We start from the raw sequence: 16940 nt of genomic DNA, 5'->3' as shown, positions 1-16940 counted from the left end.
TCATAATACGAGACATAAACTCAGAGAGAAATCAGCATTATGCATGTTATTACATTTTTTTACAGCTCTTTGATTTTTGTCTTGAAAAATGGGAGCTTAATTTGGGAGCTTAAATCCATTCGTGGAGATTGTGCATTTTGGATTTTATTTTTCCTGTACTATCTCATAAAAGACCTTAGATGTGAATATCATATTAAACTGGAGATGGTGCATAAACTTGTTTCTGGAGGGAATTCAACTCATTTCTTTTTCATAATACTGAATGACAGTACTTTTTCTGTTGTAACATCTGTTTTCACTTTGGCAAATATATATATTTTTTTCTTTTTAACATTTTCCATGTGACAGCCAACAGCTTCTGTAACACATCAAATTCTTTTACTTGCTTAGAGCCCAGCAGATATCTAAGAAGGGTGTGTTCTCTTACTCAGCGTACTCATAGATTTAGGGTGGAGTGGTGGCTCTGGGGCTAAGAATCTGTGCCGGTGGCTGGAAGGTTGCCGGTTTGTATCCCGTGGCTGGCAGAGGAATCCTAATCTGTTGGGCCCCTGAGCAAGGCCCTTAACCCCAACTGCTCCAGGGGTGCTGTATAAATGGTTGACCCTGTGCTCTGTGTGTCTCACAGAGAGCAAGCTAGGGTATGTGAAAAGACAAATTCCTAATGCAAGAAATTGTATATGCATAATAAAGTGATCTGATCAGATTTAGGACCACTGCAAAATAACTATTCATTTAACAAAAACACATTTATTTTCCTTTGCAGGAGGAATTGTTGCCTAACATTCATCACTTTGTGTATATAAATATTTTTTTTTATGTTTTCAGTGCTTAAAGTGCAACAGAAAGAAAACAATAGCTGCTGTCTGTAATAACATATAACAATAATACATAATTAGATTTAGATTGTATACCTACTGTACACCTCTTCTGATATGCCTGGTGGGTCAAAACAATGTTCATTCATAAACTTTACGAGCATTGCTCCTGTAGATATTTGATTGAAAACTTCTGCAGTTTTTCATGTGCTTGTATTTAGCCAAGAACATATCTTCAAATGACTTGCCAATCCTATTTGGGAAAGTTTGTATTAGGAATTGGCATGCATACTCTATTGTTGAGCAAGATTAAGAACTGTTTTGAGACCACAAGTTAAGGCAAAAAATGTAGATGAATAAAACAGACAACAAACACAAACCATGTGTTCTTTGTAACCAAGAAACATCTTACTATTAAATTGTTTATGAAATGATTTCTATTTTTCTGGGGGGGGATAACTGGATCGTATTTTACATAACATGGATACATTTGATTGAACATCAATGGGATGCATTTGAGATGGTTATGAAATTCATGCAAGATTTTGTAAAGCTTTCATATTTTTAGGCAAGAACTATGTGTTCCCTCAATCCAACCTCCTGCATGAAACTGACATATTTTAAACATTTAAAATTAACAGGGTGCATACGCAAAAGCTTCATGCAAACCATCAATTGAAAAAGGCTTTGTGTTCTTTGTTGTTGTGTTATTTGTATTTCTTTTTGAAAAAAAAAACAATTCAAATGAAAAGAAAGCTGAAAATTTAAACCAGCCTTGTTTTTTATTAAACATCCAAAACTTGTGCCTTGTTTCAAAACCTTCCACCCTGCAAAATGATTTTTTATTTTGTCAGTTATTTTGTATCTTTATTAAATGTATTATTTTTTATAAGGCCTTTTTTCTGCCACATCCTATAGTGAAAAAGTGTTAAGGTGTTGAATCAGACCTGCAAGATAATAAAAGAAACAGATGATCTTTTCCCTTGAATTTAATTCTGTTGAGTTAGAAAGGCCCAAAAGATAGGATGCTATTCAGTCTAGTTCACAAAACTCAATGTAAACAACACCTAGACAGAAAACACATAAGCAAGAGTTGTCTTCTTTTAACAGTATTTTACTTGATACTCATTGTTTCTGCTTACATGTCGACATTTTGAAATATTACTAACTCCTTCATTGCCACACAAATTTTCTTTGTACAGTATCATCCTCCTGCTTAATCTTCTACATCTTTTATGACTCTCCAGAATTGCTCAATGATATTTTGAAGTACCCTGTCCACTGTGAAAAAAAATATACACAACTTGAATACATCAATTTGCTTTCAAAAGTAATACTTAAAACAAATCAGACTGCTGAGATGCTATCAATTTTATCATTGAGACCTACAGTATATAAGATCACGATCAAATGAGATCTAATCACAGAGTCTTTCACACAGAAACGTAATTTATATTAATGCATGCACAGTAGCAAGCCACATTAAATCCCTGCTAATTATTTTGTGAAGACTCATTTGAGTGTCTTAAATTATTCTTCACTGCTTACAAGGTACAAATTGTCTATGAAATGTTTTTGACACCAAGACTTTACACTTTATTGAACTATCACCACAGTGGGCCAAAACAAAGTCTATTCAGAGTTTTCAACACTATTGTGCCAAAACCTAACCCCCTTTTGGCTTGTATCTCCCAGAGGACCTCTGCTGTAGACAACAGTGAAACCGGGGTATAACCCTTTTGTGCTTCGATTGCGAAAGCCAGCCCATCTCTCCAACTATAGTAATTCTCACTCCTGTTTCCTCACCACAAGTGAGACAGCCAGGAATTCCAAAAATAATGTGGTTCCAGCTCAAATTACAGAGAGCATGCCATCCACAATAGAAAAATCTAATACCACAGCTCTTGATTCTTAGGAAAATATGAACATTTCTGAAGTTCCACTACACTGTTCTTATTTTTTTTAATAATACTATAAATGGAGTACATTTCATGCTAAGCCATTAAGTAGTAAGTGTATACAATAAATCACAGATTTGGTCATGAATCATTTTGCTATTAAGATACTGTACATTGGCCAGTTTCAATTTGAACATGACCTCAGTGGTGATGATGATGGTAAGGAATACGTATCACCATTTATTTTCAATCCATAACATTGAATTGTGGGTGCTGCCAAGCTTTTTACCAGTAGTGAAGAGTATTGTATGTCTGGCTGGTGTTGGTAAAGTTTGCATCAGCTATTCCTTAATGGTCCACAGGTATTCTAACACAGTTGAACCTTTAACATCCAGAGCATATGGTCTAAGACCATCACTAGACGATCTCCTAGAGCACAGTGTGGCCTTGTCAATTAAGCAAAGGCACTAATATTTGAAAAGTTGTCGCAGCTGAATTTCAGACTCATATTTAACTCGTAGAATTTGTTATAAAAACGTTTTCAGACAAATGTGGAAGTAAGTTTATTTTTAAAACTTGATCATGTATTCTTGGAAGTCTCATGGCAACTTTTGAACTGTTACACCATTTCTGTGAGTGATGTCACAATAGGCCAAGCACCATACCAAAATTATGTCTTGAAATTAGAAGATATATATCTCCGAAATAAAATTATAAAATAATTACACAAACAAGAGAGTCCGTTATCATGTTATTATATCACTGTGTGACAGGCCTCAACCATATTATGCCGGCTTACAGGGCCTGAGCACTTTTTGAATTTATGGTGATATGAAGTAAGATGAAAAGTCATTATTGTAGACTAACATCTCCATCTTACACACAGTAATTTGGTGTTCTAGAGCCCAACCATCAACTAAGACTGTAAAGTCATTTATATACTTACTCCTAATCCCAGCCATATGAGAATTCCCTTATTCTATGATTTCTTCAACTAATTAATCATCCCCTGTGTGCATATATATTGATCATGCCCTGTGTGTGCCATTAATGGCTTCTAGTGGCAGGTCAGCTGTAATTTCTTTCATTCCTGTCCCAGTCTACATCATTCCTTCCACCCACTGCCAGCTGTCATAACCCAGGACTGTCTGACAGGTCCCCCAGATCGAAGGTCCTTTCCTCAGTGGTGGGAGGAACAGGATTTCTGTTCCCAGTGGTCCCCCACACTGGCCTGGCTAACTTAATCACAGAAGGGTTCTTCTGTCTTGGCAGTATGCAGAGCATACAGCAGACATTAGCCTGCAGAGCTAATAACCTCATATAGCCACCTTTGTTGAAGTGCTCAATAATCACCTATCCCAATTGCCCTGGTACCTGATACCTTACCACACTGTCCCACAGCTATCTGGCATTGTGAATTCCCACAACAATCTCCCGAATGCTAACACATTAAAATTGCATTCCCCCTGCTTTAATAACTAGTCTGATCAATACATTTTGGAGGTGCTAAAGCACACACAGAGCCCACAGGGCTAGCACTGGTGATGTAGTCCTTTCTTTCACTTCAGTCATAAAAACATCTTCTTCTGCTATGTGTCTTTTAAGCCTGACATATCGGATTGAGAGTACCAATACTATATGATTTATACATTCATCTTTCCCCGTGGCTGTGCAGGCTGGACTGTATCATGTAGCAAAGTACATTTGAGCATGAGTATGTCCACAGCCTGGTGTGATGACATGCATTCAGGCTGTTACCATTCGAATTTTAAATCAGCTATCATCTCAAAATCTTATAAGTAACATTAAATAAAACTTCCATGGCGTGTTTAGAAATGAAACAACCCACAATGGTACTAGTTTAGCTCACCGCTCGCAACCTTGAAATACTCAAAGACAAGTGCGCCACCTCCTGGTCAAAGGGTAAAAATGTCTCCTTGCAAGCCTCCTTTCATTAAAAACCTTTAAGGCAAAAGCTTGTAAGATATATTTTCTTAATCGTACAAATTTTACAAATTGAGGTTTTTTTCATCATCAAGAAAGGATCAAATGCCTGGAATTCCTCTTGTAAAAACTATCTATAGGAATCAATAAGCATCTCTGCGTAATCAACAATGATAAAAGTCAGAATAGGTGGCGCTTTTTTATTTAAAACGTTCGTCTTATTTATACTGTCACGCTTCTCAAGAAATACATATTTATTTCAATTATGTTTGCGTGGTACACACGTTATTATATTTCAGGAGTAGCAGAACTAATGCAAATTATTTCACGCCTCATCAGAGTTGCTTTCACGGTCTGGTAAATTGATCTGATTAATAATTATGAATATTGCAGACATATACAGTATACTGTATGTTATGTGTAAGCAAATACTACAAATGGTTAAAATGGACTGAGGCACAATTTGGGAATTGCATAGATTGGCAGCTCACTGGGGAAAAGTAGGAGATAGTGGGAAACCAGTCCCACGATGATTTTAATCATTTGAAGTCTTTTTTTTTTGCACAGAAGCCTTTGAATCCTTGTAAAGGGATACAGAGAGGTCAGCGCAATCATGAGTGCGATAATTAAAACCGAGGACTGTTCTGCCTGGAGGCGTCTTCGATCCTCAGCGCTCTGACACGTTACCTGAAAAGATAAGCAAGTCTTCTTCATGTTTCCTGGGTGTAAATGACAGTTAACTGTCTGCAAAAAAAAACAACAACAAACGAATACATTTATATGAGCTGCTTTTCGATAGGTATTTGCTGGCGATACAGTATAGCAGATTCTGTCGAAACTAAAAGCTGTGTCTCACTTGTGTAGAACAGGCGGTCAGAATGTAAAATTGTGAAGTTTTGTTTGACGGCCTTATGATGATCAGAAAGGAGATATTTATAGTCTCAACATTTAAAACGTTCAATGGTTAAGAAAATCAGGTTACGGGAATGCTACAGTGTGTCTACTGCATCAGGTCATATACTAGAGAGTACCACCAGATTAAAAAAAGTGGAAAATAGTCCAGATCATATGGTGCTTTTAGTTAAATGGTGAAATTGTTCTAAAGAGAAATTAAATGCTGCGATCAAATGCTGCCCTCTAACTGTCACTGTCAGATCTTACACACAAATAGGGAGGGTGTCAGATTTACAGTAATATACCTGAAGGGTCTCCCTTGTCTTCTCGTGTCAGACTCTTGAGAGAGTTCCATTCTCTGCTTTTTAATTCGTCAATTACCTAATTACTTGCAAGAATGTAAAACTCCCCTCAAGGCTCAGAAAGGTCAGGGACCTTGCCCCCCAACAGCACCTTGAAAGCGATAGTCTGTAAGTATATGTGTGCATGTTCTAAAATAAAACCTAATTAAGAACGTAATTAGATTAATTAAGTGCTCGTTTTTGGACATACATTGCAGCCCTCTAGGAATGATGATGAGTCCTAGTGTTTTACACCATGCATGTCCACCTCTGGTCCTGGAAAGAACCTAACAGGTCATTCCAAATCGGATTGAGAATACGTTTTCCCAAAAAATCACATTACCGATCAATGATGTACGCAATGTGTTCAACGAAATGGACTATTTGGGGGATAATAATTTATGTTCCAAACGATTTCAAAATGATTTTAGAAGTTGTGTTTTTACCACGTGACGTCCTTATAAAATTAGTGTACGAGTTCGACAGATTCTGTTCTTCGTTTACTGTAAAACACTAAAAATCTTGCTTAACCTCAAGTACACTTTATAGGTTACTAATGTCAGAAACTTTTTAACTTGCATTTTACTCCTGCGCTTCCTTCTGAATTGCGATTCACGATTTCCCTCTTTTTATTAGTCCCATTGCAGTTTTTTTATATAATTGTTTGATCCTGCTAATTGTCAATTATGTTTATTAGTGATTGCATCACTTCTTGAATCTCGATTCTTTTCTTCGTCTTTATTGAAGAATATAATATATGGGTCTCTGGCTCACATGTAACCCAGCACAATGCAATTAATCAAGACAGCCATAACAATGCAAAAGTTAAAATAGGTCTGTTATAAACCTTAATATATGGCTTTAGTGTAGTAACTACGGAGTTACTGAATAATGTTTGTTTTTAGATAGAAAAATTGCGGAATGGGCTCCGGCTATCCCTCGATCCTGAAGTTGTTAAAGAATGTTTGGATGCTAATCGTTCTTATACAGGTGAACTACTATAACGGAAAATGAACAATAACCGGAATGGAAAGTATTTTTAGAATGCTGACACGAAACTTTTTTTAAAAAAAATCATGCAGTATGATTAAAAGCTCTTAAGAGTTAATTATTTTGTGAATTTAAATATTAATTCTTAACATTTCTGGCCATGGGATTGATGTTGTAGTCTACACTTTCTGTGAACTGTGGACGGATGTCGTTTTTAAATAAAGTTGTGGTTTGAAAGTCACGATGCAACATGGCTGCTTCCATATGGGGGAGGTTTGTCGCTTCGGGGTTGGGGATTTTGCAGTCTTCGTTTTGGAGAGCTACCCAGGTAACACTTAAATCTTTTAAAAGCAGGTGACTTTCTCAATGTTTAGAATACAGGCTTCTATATTGGGCATTTGAAGAGGTAATGGCAGTATCCAATAAACACAATGTGAAAAACACAAGTATCTCATCGAGTACAGCATTTGGAACGACTTACAATATAGTAAAAAATCGTTTTCTTTTAAAATTTACCAGCCATTTCTCAAGATGATTTCTACCTCTTATTGTCTTGCAGAAACATTTAGAACATGCAGTTTATAACTTTTATCATCCTTCTATACACCTTTTACGTGCGCTACCCTTTTCAGTCCTTGTGTCTCAATAATACAGAATTCGTATATCTTCGCAGAAGCGCATCTACCCCGGCAATACAAACCCCATGATGTTTTGTTTCTGTGGACCCTTCACTGATAACTGAAACTCGGTCACAAAACCTGAAACGGAACCAGAGCTTTCTTCAAGCAGACTTTGCATCTGCAAAGAAAACTCCTGGATTTTAATCAAGTGCTCTATCGTGTCTTAACATCCCAATTAAATAAGAGCCTTGTAGATTCAGGTAATTGAATACTCACTAAAATTATGTAGCATACGCCTATTACGTGTGGATGTGCAGATTTTTATAAGGTGTTGAAAATCGCTTTAAATGCTGTTAATGGAGTTAAGCACGGTTATTTAAAACCGATTAAGCGCATTTTGCGTCATTCTCTGCTATTTTAATAATACAATATTTCGGTTCTTTTCCTCTTGTCAGACCCTGAGAAGTTCCAGATGTAATGTGGAACAGGCCAGAGGTTACTATGTGGACTGGAGGATGCTGCGAGACGTGAAGAGAAGACAAATGGCGTTTGAATACGCAAATGACCGACTCCGGATTAATGCGATTAGGAAGAACACAATCTTGCCAAAAGAGTTGCAGGTACTGAAGAGATCTTCTTTTAATTGAAAATGCCGTTAGAGATTTTTTTTTTTGATTGAGTCGCATATACTTAGCACTACCTGTATTTCTTTTTTTAACTTAATTAATGTTCTGTACTGTTATTCTCTTTGGTGCACTGTGGGTAAGTCTCTGGATCTTTAACTGGTGGGGTGTGGATTAAAGTGTTCTCTGCTGAGGGTCTCTATACTAATTGGTCAGGTCCATTCAGGCTTTGTAAATGAGTATTGCTGGGAGCTGGTGCCCTCCTGGCTTGAGGGTAATGTCAAATGCTCTGTCATTTACTTAATGCTGCACAAACCAGGATAAGATCCGACAAGCCACATGTGACTCAGATATGGAAATTACTGAGTAGAACCTCTACTGTATTTTAGTGTCTGGTTGCTGCACACTTTGGTGATTCTTCGAAGGAGAGTGTTGTAATTGCACTGCAGCATATAGTGGTCAGAAACAATGTAATCAGCATTTTATTGGTATTTTTCAAAGCTTTAGAACACTTTAAATTGACCTGCAGCTCTACAGATGCAAACATCAGATGTCTATGATGTTTGAACAGACCTTGACTAAAAGGATAGTGAAGAGGAAAAAGCTGCATTAGCACTGCTGCAATGAACGATACAGTGTTCTAAATAACTAACGGCATCAATCAGAAGACCGTTAAAAGTAAAGTTTGTCACCTGCCCTTTTGTGTTTTTATGTGCCTTGAGCAGATGCACATATTTCTGGAAGCTGGTGAGTTAAAAGCAAGCCGGTACTGCGCGTGATGTTGCTCTGGTCTGTTTCTCCCTTCTGCTAGGAGGTAGCCGATAAAGAAATTGCCGCCCTGCCACGGGACAGCTGCCCAGTCCGGATCCGGAACAGGTGTGTGATGACGTCCCGGCCGCGAGGGGTGAAGCGCAGGTGGAGACTGAGCCGGATAGTTTTCCGCCACCTCGCTGATCACAATCAGATGTCGGGAATCCAGAGAGCAATGTGGTAGCAGTCCTCTTCATTGGGATTTCCTCGCGCAGTAGAGCTGCAAACAAGGGACAGTTGGCACAGTGGCATAGGACTCCACTGCACTCTCGTCTTTTTATTACTGTTGCTTTTGTTACTGGGAAACTGTAGCAAAGGAAGAAAAAAAAATGTAGACTATGTCATTGCACTTGTGTTGAATCAATTCTAATAATAAATAAATTAAATACCTGGATGTTGGGAGCATTTACTGTTTTTCTTTTTATTTTCTTAAAATTTTAGACATGCATTTAATCAAAAGTTAGACTTGCTTCTCAATTGGAAATTACTTTCCTGGCCCTGATAGTGTTGGTCTATGTAATGAAGGCTACATTCTTATATCCACTGGAATCCTGTCAGGAAATACAATGTAAATTTCCATCTTCAATAGAAAGGTGACTTAAAAGCCTAATGTTTCAGACCTTCATGTATTTACCTTTTTTTGTTTTTAATAGCTACATTATTGTATAAAGTAGACTATAGCATAAAATAAGTTATTTTAAACGACTGAGGATTTTGACAAGTTATGGGCTTGAAAAGAAAATGCATCAATTTTTGTAGAGCACCGATTATAAAGCAAGGAAGGCCTCCTGCTATACCGAAATTAATCTTCAACAGAGGTTATTAATCATGGGAGTTCACGGATCTGGATTAAAAAAAGGACAAGTGGGGAAGAGGTCGCGTAGTCCGGAACTCGCCGTATCCCATAATTCCAAGAGTGAGCGCGACGCCGGAAGTCCGTGCCGAAGGGAATCGCTGTAGTCTTTGTAGCCTGGAAATGACGTTAAAACTTGCCGACCTACGCAAGCACGTCGAGTCCGGGCTGCGTGAAAGAAATCTTCTAGAATGCTGTAGAAGAAACGAAAGTAGTGTGGTATTGTGACAGGCGATTATATGAAAACCACTGCTGTTGTTACTTGGTATTAACATTATAAACTCTGTTTAAGAAAACGTCTGCGATAGAAAAAGAACACTCCGTTGTACGAGCTGCATACAGTAAATCAGCGGTGATATATAATTTCTGCTCCCTGTTGCAATGGGCACCAATGAACAGGTAAGTAGATAAAATAACTGATTGAGAAACTATATACAACAGTACCTACCTTTTAAAACATTGTGCCCTCCAATGAGCTTGTTTAGATGCATAATACTTTTCTTGGGCTCAGGTGCATTAACTTTTCACAACAGGTTCACTATGGCTTAGACCATGGACTCAGAAGCGTTTGCAGTGCGCTATTGAATCTAGCAAAGGTGTTGCATCGAAAAATAACGATATTTCTTCGAACCGTATTGATTACTAATCCAACCCTATTTGCTCGTTGTTCGGTGTTAACTTTTTGCAAACATAACTGCCAATGTATCCTTCTTGGTAGTTTTATAGTTAATTCTGAAGGGTATTCTCTCTTATTACATATACATACGTATGTTTCTGATTGTATTTTATCTCCTCACGTAATTAACACGTGGGTTTTTTGACAGACGAAAAACGCTTATCAGACTAACAAACATCTGTCTTCTAACCTTGTTAATTAATGTACTTATTACCTGATAATGAGCTCTTCAGTTGATTTAATGTTGATATTTTAAAATGTTAAGTAAACCAACAAAGATAAAAGATCGCATTGTCATATTCCTTCTTTAAGACTGTAGCAAGCCTTTACTTTTATGTCCTTTTTATGCTTATATAGACCAGTTGTCACTACCTAATAACAGGAATTGTATTATTTTTTCAACAAAGACAGCAAGTGTACAAATAATGTAAATAAATAATGTCTAATGGACGTGTCTTACAGATATTCTAACATATTTTTTGTATCTTAACAAAACAGTTCTTGCATGCAAAAAACAAAAATATGACACAGTTTAGCAATATTCCCCGCAATTTCTAGAACTGCTAATACAAGAGCAGTGTAATGCTTTTTCCCGTTTCTCAGAAGAACTCCTAATGGAAAAACAGTCCAGACTTGACAGAGAAGAGTAGTTATGTTTTCTACAGCTTCTTGACTTTATCAGAGTCAAGGTCGTTCTAGAGAATGCACTCTTACAACGTGTGAGCTAGTATGCACAAACTGCTTTGGGCTGCCTTTTGTGACCCTGGAGAGTATGGCTGGTTCTTCTTCCATCTCTAAATGGTCATAAAACATGCATCGCAACTAAATTATCGGAAATTTCTTTGTATATGTGACAGTATTTCTTGGCATATCTACTGTAAATGTCATTACAAGTAATAACATGGGATAGACTAACTACAAAAAGGGGCTAGATGGATTGATCATCCTTCTCTAATTTGTATCCGTTCTTTATTTTCTTGCATTCCTAAAAATCATTTCTGGTCCTTGTTTTTGCTGGGGTTTTTTTTTTCAGATTTCTCAGCTTGAGAGTGACCTGAAGGAGGTCAAGTCTTTGCTGGAGATCGCCGAGAGAAAGAGAATTCAGGATGTCCTGACTGCAGAGCAGAAGAAGCTCGAGAGAGAAATCACAGCGAAGCAGCAGCAGCTGAACAAGAAGGAAGGTTCTGATTCAGACAAAGCTGTGCCCTCAGCCGCCAAGGGCTACACTGTCAAAATCAATAACTACGGTAATTTCTTTTCTTTCAACCTGCGGTCTGGTAAAAAAAAACTCTAATGATTTGTCAGCTGGTTCTTTTTATTCTGTTTTGCTTATAAGCTACTCTCTAAAGTTTCCCTTCTTATATTCCTTGAAAAGCAAAATCAGTAGGATATTATAATTCCCTGTTCTTGATGGCAAAGTTACCAGCTGCAAAAGAAAGCACGATGTTCTTCTGTTAAATATGATCATACTCATCTGTGGAAAATCAAAAAGGAATGTATCTTAATTCCAAAATCAAATAAAGTAGGATTATCTTTGTCTATGGAAAGCTAGAGTTCTGTGTTAACAGCTGGCGCTTTTTTCTTACAAAATGTTCTGTTCTTTATTGAGGCACAGCTTGTAACTGCAACCTTGTTGACTGTAGTGTTGTATCTGTTTTAAGATTGTTTAATCTGTTTTAGATTTGTCTGCATTCAGTATGATGATTCCATTGCGTTTAGCGGCCAACGGTCATTTTGTGTTTAAACTGCACTTCTCAACTTTTTTTTTTCATCTTTGTTTTCCCTATTTATCATGCAGGATGGGACCAATCGGATAAGTTCATAAAAATATATATTACTCTTAAAGGAGTCCATAAGATCTCAACGGAAAACATTGAGGCAAGCTTTACAGAGAGGTAAGAACAGAGTTGAAAGTACACTTCTTCTCTAAAAGTTGTATTAAATATTGTTAATAAAGGTATTAAATTATTAAAGAATAACTTTGTATGCCATAATTTCTTACTTCCACATTAAAAACATTTTAACTTTAATATATATATATGTGTTTTCTGTAGGTCTTTTGTCTTGCTTGTAAAAGATCTGGAAGGAATGAACTACCAAATGACTGTCAACAACCTCTTACAACCCATTGACATACAGGAAAGCTGTCGAAAGGTCAGTAAAGATACTGGTTTTTTAAATCAGGATATGTGAAATTGCTAAACCTTGTAAACTAGTTTAGATAAGCTTTTGCAATATATGTGTCATGTGATCTTATTGTTTAAAAGTCGCCTTTGTAGGAAAATCAGTTTCGAATATTGCACAGCACGTGCTTTGTGTTTGCCATTGTTTTTATTTGGTTGGTTGTCTAAACTGTTTGCTAACTTCGTAGGTGAAAACAGATATGGTCTTAGTGATGTGTAAAAAGAAGAGCTCAAAAAAATGGGAGTGCTTGACCCAGGTGGAAAAACAAACTAAAGATAAAGAGTAAGTATTGCTATACTCAGAAAGCTAAGTTGTGCTGTTTATTAGATAGTGTACTTTTCCAAGTAGATTGAATAGATTGCTTGGTGATAGATCACTTACTGTCATCCTGAGTGTTTTGGTTTCTTAATTAGATCTCTTTTTACAAGTTGCAATATATTGGGCATTGCACAAAAGTGAAATGTCTAATTTTTGCATTAAATCAAAGGTAAATCTGGGGAATAAAAAAACGTTTGAATTTTTAATACACCTGACCTAATCGTGGTTTGGTTTTTTCATTTTGATTTAACATAGATTTAGTTTTTATTGGAACTGGAAAGTGACAATTATCGGGACTTGCATTTTTAAATGTATAGAGAAAATTGTTGTCAATTGTAAGTTAACATTTGACAATTCCTAAGGCTTTGATGATTGGACTCATTTGTTTCCTTCCAGAAAACCCAGTTTTGATGAGAACGCTGACCCAAGTGAAGGGCTCATGAGCATGCTAAAGAAAATCTACTCTGAAGGTGATGATGAAATGAAGCGAACCATCAACAAAGCTTGGGCAGAATCTCAAGAGAAAAAAGCCAGAGGTGAAGACATGGAACTCTGAACCACAAAGATTAAATACTGAAAGGAAAGCAAACAAGAACGGTGGATTGCTCTCCTTTTTTGTCCCTGAAAATACTTTTTGTTGTTCACCTCTTACTGAAATATTGACTGCTTCCTTTAGCATGACATACATTGTTACCCTGCTGCAACTGTGGACTTAAAGGATGGTCTAAAGACACAAATGGATTTTATGTTGATAACTGGTTTCAGGTGAACTCAGATTGTAGGTCGTAAGTTGAGAAAAGATGTTTGTGTGGTTTTGTTTCTGCTCACTGACTTCCAGTTCATACCATATAGAAGATAGTGAACTAGCTGAGTTATCAGAATTATTCTTAATCATTCTGTTCTTAAAGACAGCTGTGATCAGTGCATGATGGAGAAAGATTTTAAAGAAAATTTGAAAAATTCTTAGCCTATCATCATTACATTTGCGCAGAGTAACAGCTGGAATATGCAGGGAAAGGGTGAACTATGTGCCTATTATTCAAAAAAAACATAAAATAAAATAAAATCAAACTTGTTTGATGTATTTTTTTTTTCGGATAGTGTCTGAAAGGAAACCAGTGTTGATTTTGCAGTTTGTAGAACTGGGGCCAAACTGTGTGTTTTCCACTCATGAGATTGGTATAGTTCATCCCTATCCAGGGTTTGAGTGCTGTGTGTTAGGCCTAGTCCCAGCTGCAAGATACGCAGTATCCTTTAGCAACTGAACTCCACTGTACCACAAAGGCACCCTCAGTGGAAAACTGAGCTTTCTCGGGTGTTCTGTAGGGTTGTCTCTATCACATCTCTATGTACAATACTATGGCTGTAGCTATGCTCCAACTCAGAACTATGTATAAGATATATCTCAAACAATCAAAGTTTATTTATCAAATGCACAACAATACATCGTGCAGCAGTAATTGCTGGCAATGAAATGTCTTTTGTGCGAGCTCACCAGGTGGAGATAAAAACAAAAATCACAAAATTAAAAGGTACAGAATAAAGTTACATAAGTTATAGATTTTAAAAATGCATAATATAGATAACCAATAATAAATTAAAAGGGGGTTTAATAATGAATAGTGCATCTTTACGTTTAAGAGCCATTATTCAAATAATGTTTTCTACATTAATTTACAGTATTGTGTAATGTTGGTTTCAAACTTGTCTTCAAACTTATGCAACTGCTCCTCATTTTTTAAATTAGAAACAGAAACCGTCTATGAACCAGTAAGTTACCTTGTCAAAATGCTTAGAATGAAACACATAATACATTTTAAAAGAATTGTAATGTTCCTGCTAGAAGTACAATATTTTCTTTTTATAACATTCATACCCGTTAGGTTCTTGCAGCATGTTCACTGTACTGTAACCAATGTCCACCAGAGGGCTCCCCAGACTATTGTATGGCTGTGAGAACACTACTGCTTCACAAGAGTAGAGGGTATGAGAACTACAGTAATTCTCCGAGCACCACAGAACTCAACAACTTATATTTCTAATATGAATGCGCATTGTTCTCAAGAGTCTCCCGAGTGAAGTTTGTGGATCCCATAAGTAAAAATGAGATTCAATAGATTAGTCAATTCAATAACATTTTAAAATTAAGGAATACTGACCAGATCAATCAAAGACAAGACAGAAATGTTGATAATTGTCTTCTAAATTAAAATCTCATCCATTATTTCAGCTGTGTTGGAAATAATAAAGCAGATGACAGGTTTCATTATTTTTTTCTGTATTTTCTTCTTCCAAAGATCTAGATAGGATATATCCATTGATCTTTTTCTATTTCACTGGGTTTAGGCTGGTACCTAATTTTGCCAACATCTATCCTGCAGTGTTCCTGCAAAACGTCTACTGAACCTTTCATTACTACCCCCGACAGTCTTCTGAAAACCACACAAGATGTGTTATGAATCGCAATTGTGAAAATGTGTTGCTTGAATACTGTTACAGACAGAAAGTACAAAATATCTGAACTGATGTACTTTTGCTCTTGTATTTCTGTGCAGTATTTTATTGCATTTATAGTCTGATTAAAATTACTTCCACCTGAGGACCACTTGTTTCTTCATTACACCATTTTAAACTTGTTCAACTTTGTACTCTGTCCCTGTGCCTTGTTTGTTTACCAGACGTAACTGTGCAGTGCTGTAATCCTTGTTTGTTGAAAATATATTGATTTAAAATGTATTAATGATTTCATTGAAACAATATTCCATGGTCCTACACTCTGACATTGGGTATCTATCTGGAGTGTGGTATTTCTCTGGATGCCCTGGTTTCTTCTAGCCAGGTCTAGTTGTCTATTCTAAATTTTCCCTTTCCCCATGGCACTGGGTTGAATTTGAGGGCAGTCATGTGCTCCCAGTTTTGCCTTGCAGGCTGTCCTTCCTAAGACGGGCTCCAGCTCAACACTTTCCTCAAAAAATTAACTGGAACAGCAGTGTGGAGCAGCAGTCAGGGTTCTGGACTTGTAACTAGAAGGTTGAGGTTCAAATCTTAGGTGAGAGAAATGCTGCTTTTGTATCATTGAGCATTGTACTTCTACCACTGAAGCACTTTCACAGATATTAAGCACCAGCAGCCTGAATACACAGCAGATCAAGGGCTCCCGTTGCATTAAGGGGAACTTTAGGTAGGCCAGATTGTATAAACCCAGAGTAGAATTTAGCCAGGACAGAGTCTAGAGTTAACTATAATAATAATAATAATAATTTTAGTCTTCCAATACCATGGGATCTTAAATGACCAAGCAGTCTGGACCCCAGTTTAACATTTCATCCCAAGGACAGCACTTCCTATAAAACAGAGTCCCGTGTCTGTTGGAGTACTGGTTTGGAGATTGTGGTCCAGAGGGGAAAACACCATGTTTCGTTTTGATTAGCTCATGCCAGAGATATGGAAACAATTCTGCCAGTCCTATTCTTGATACTGGAAGCCTAGATACTGACTGGAAGGTACTGACTTTTCTAATTAACTGAGAAAACATTTAAAACCATTGTCTGACTCAAGGTGGCATCCAGCAGTATTTTAATTTTCTCTTCATGCTGTCGGTGGTCTGTATACATAAGAGTGTTAAAGGGAAAGACATTGTAAGTACATTTTCACTGCCACTTAACGTGAATTGTATTGTTCCTCTTTCAAAGTGTTGCATGCAATACAATAAAAAAAAGATTTCTAGATGATAGGTGGGTTTCTAAAGAAAATTTAGAAGTATGCCTAAATACTACAAAACATGAAAACCATGTTTATGAAAGTGCGCTTTAAATTGTTATTTTTTAACTTTCCAAAATCTGCCCCTTTGCCGCACTCTCATTGACATTATAAAAGTACAAGTATTTCGGTTTATTAATATATCCGTGTGTGAAGACAGGGGGCAGTGAATCTCTAAGGAAAATTGATGAACAGTTCTGCAGACTAACATAACG

The 16940-nt window shown here is 36.8% G+C and overlaps 2 protein-coding genes across 2 annotated transcripts; both read left to right on the top strand.

The window, feature by feature from the left end:
- Positions 1-7100: 7100 nt before the first annotated feature.
- mrps14 (mitochondrial ribosomal protein S14) lies at positions 7101-9329 on the top strand. Its single transcript, XM_015355404.2, has 3 exons — positions 7101-7210; positions 7958-8122; positions 8937-9329. Exons 1-3 carry the CDS (start codon positions 7133-7135, stop codon positions 9117-9119), a joined length of 426 nt encoding a protein of 141 aa, XP_015210890.2. The 5' UTR covers positions 7101-7132; the 3' UTR covers positions 9120-9329.
- A 597-nt stretch (positions 9330-9926) lies between these two features.
- cacybp (calcyclin binding protein) lies at positions 9927-14041 on the top strand. Its single transcript, XM_006634723.3, has 6 exons — positions 9927-10187; positions 11498-11711; positions 12263-12359; positions 12519-12618; positions 12836-12930; positions 13363-14041. The coding sequence occupies exons 1-6, from the start codon at positions 10170-10172 to the stop codon at positions 13520-13522; spliced, it is 684 nt and encodes a 227-aa protein (XP_006634786.1). The 5' UTR covers positions 9927-10169; the 3' UTR covers positions 13523-14041.
- The last annotated feature ends 2899 nt before the right edge of the window (positions 14042-16940 follow it).

The sequence above is a fragment of the Lepisosteus oculatus genome, chromosome 9 (genome assembly GCF_040954835.1).
Source record: "Lepisosteus oculatus isolate fLepOcu1 chromosome 9, fLepOcu1.hap2, whole genome shotgun sequence".
Classification (NCBI taxonomy): Eukaryota; Metazoa; Chordata; class Actinopteri; order Semionotiformes; family Lepisosteidae; genus Lepisosteus; species Lepisosteus oculatus.
Note: the sequence above shows the minus strand (reverse complement) of the source record. Positions and strands in the feature narration are given on the sequence as shown.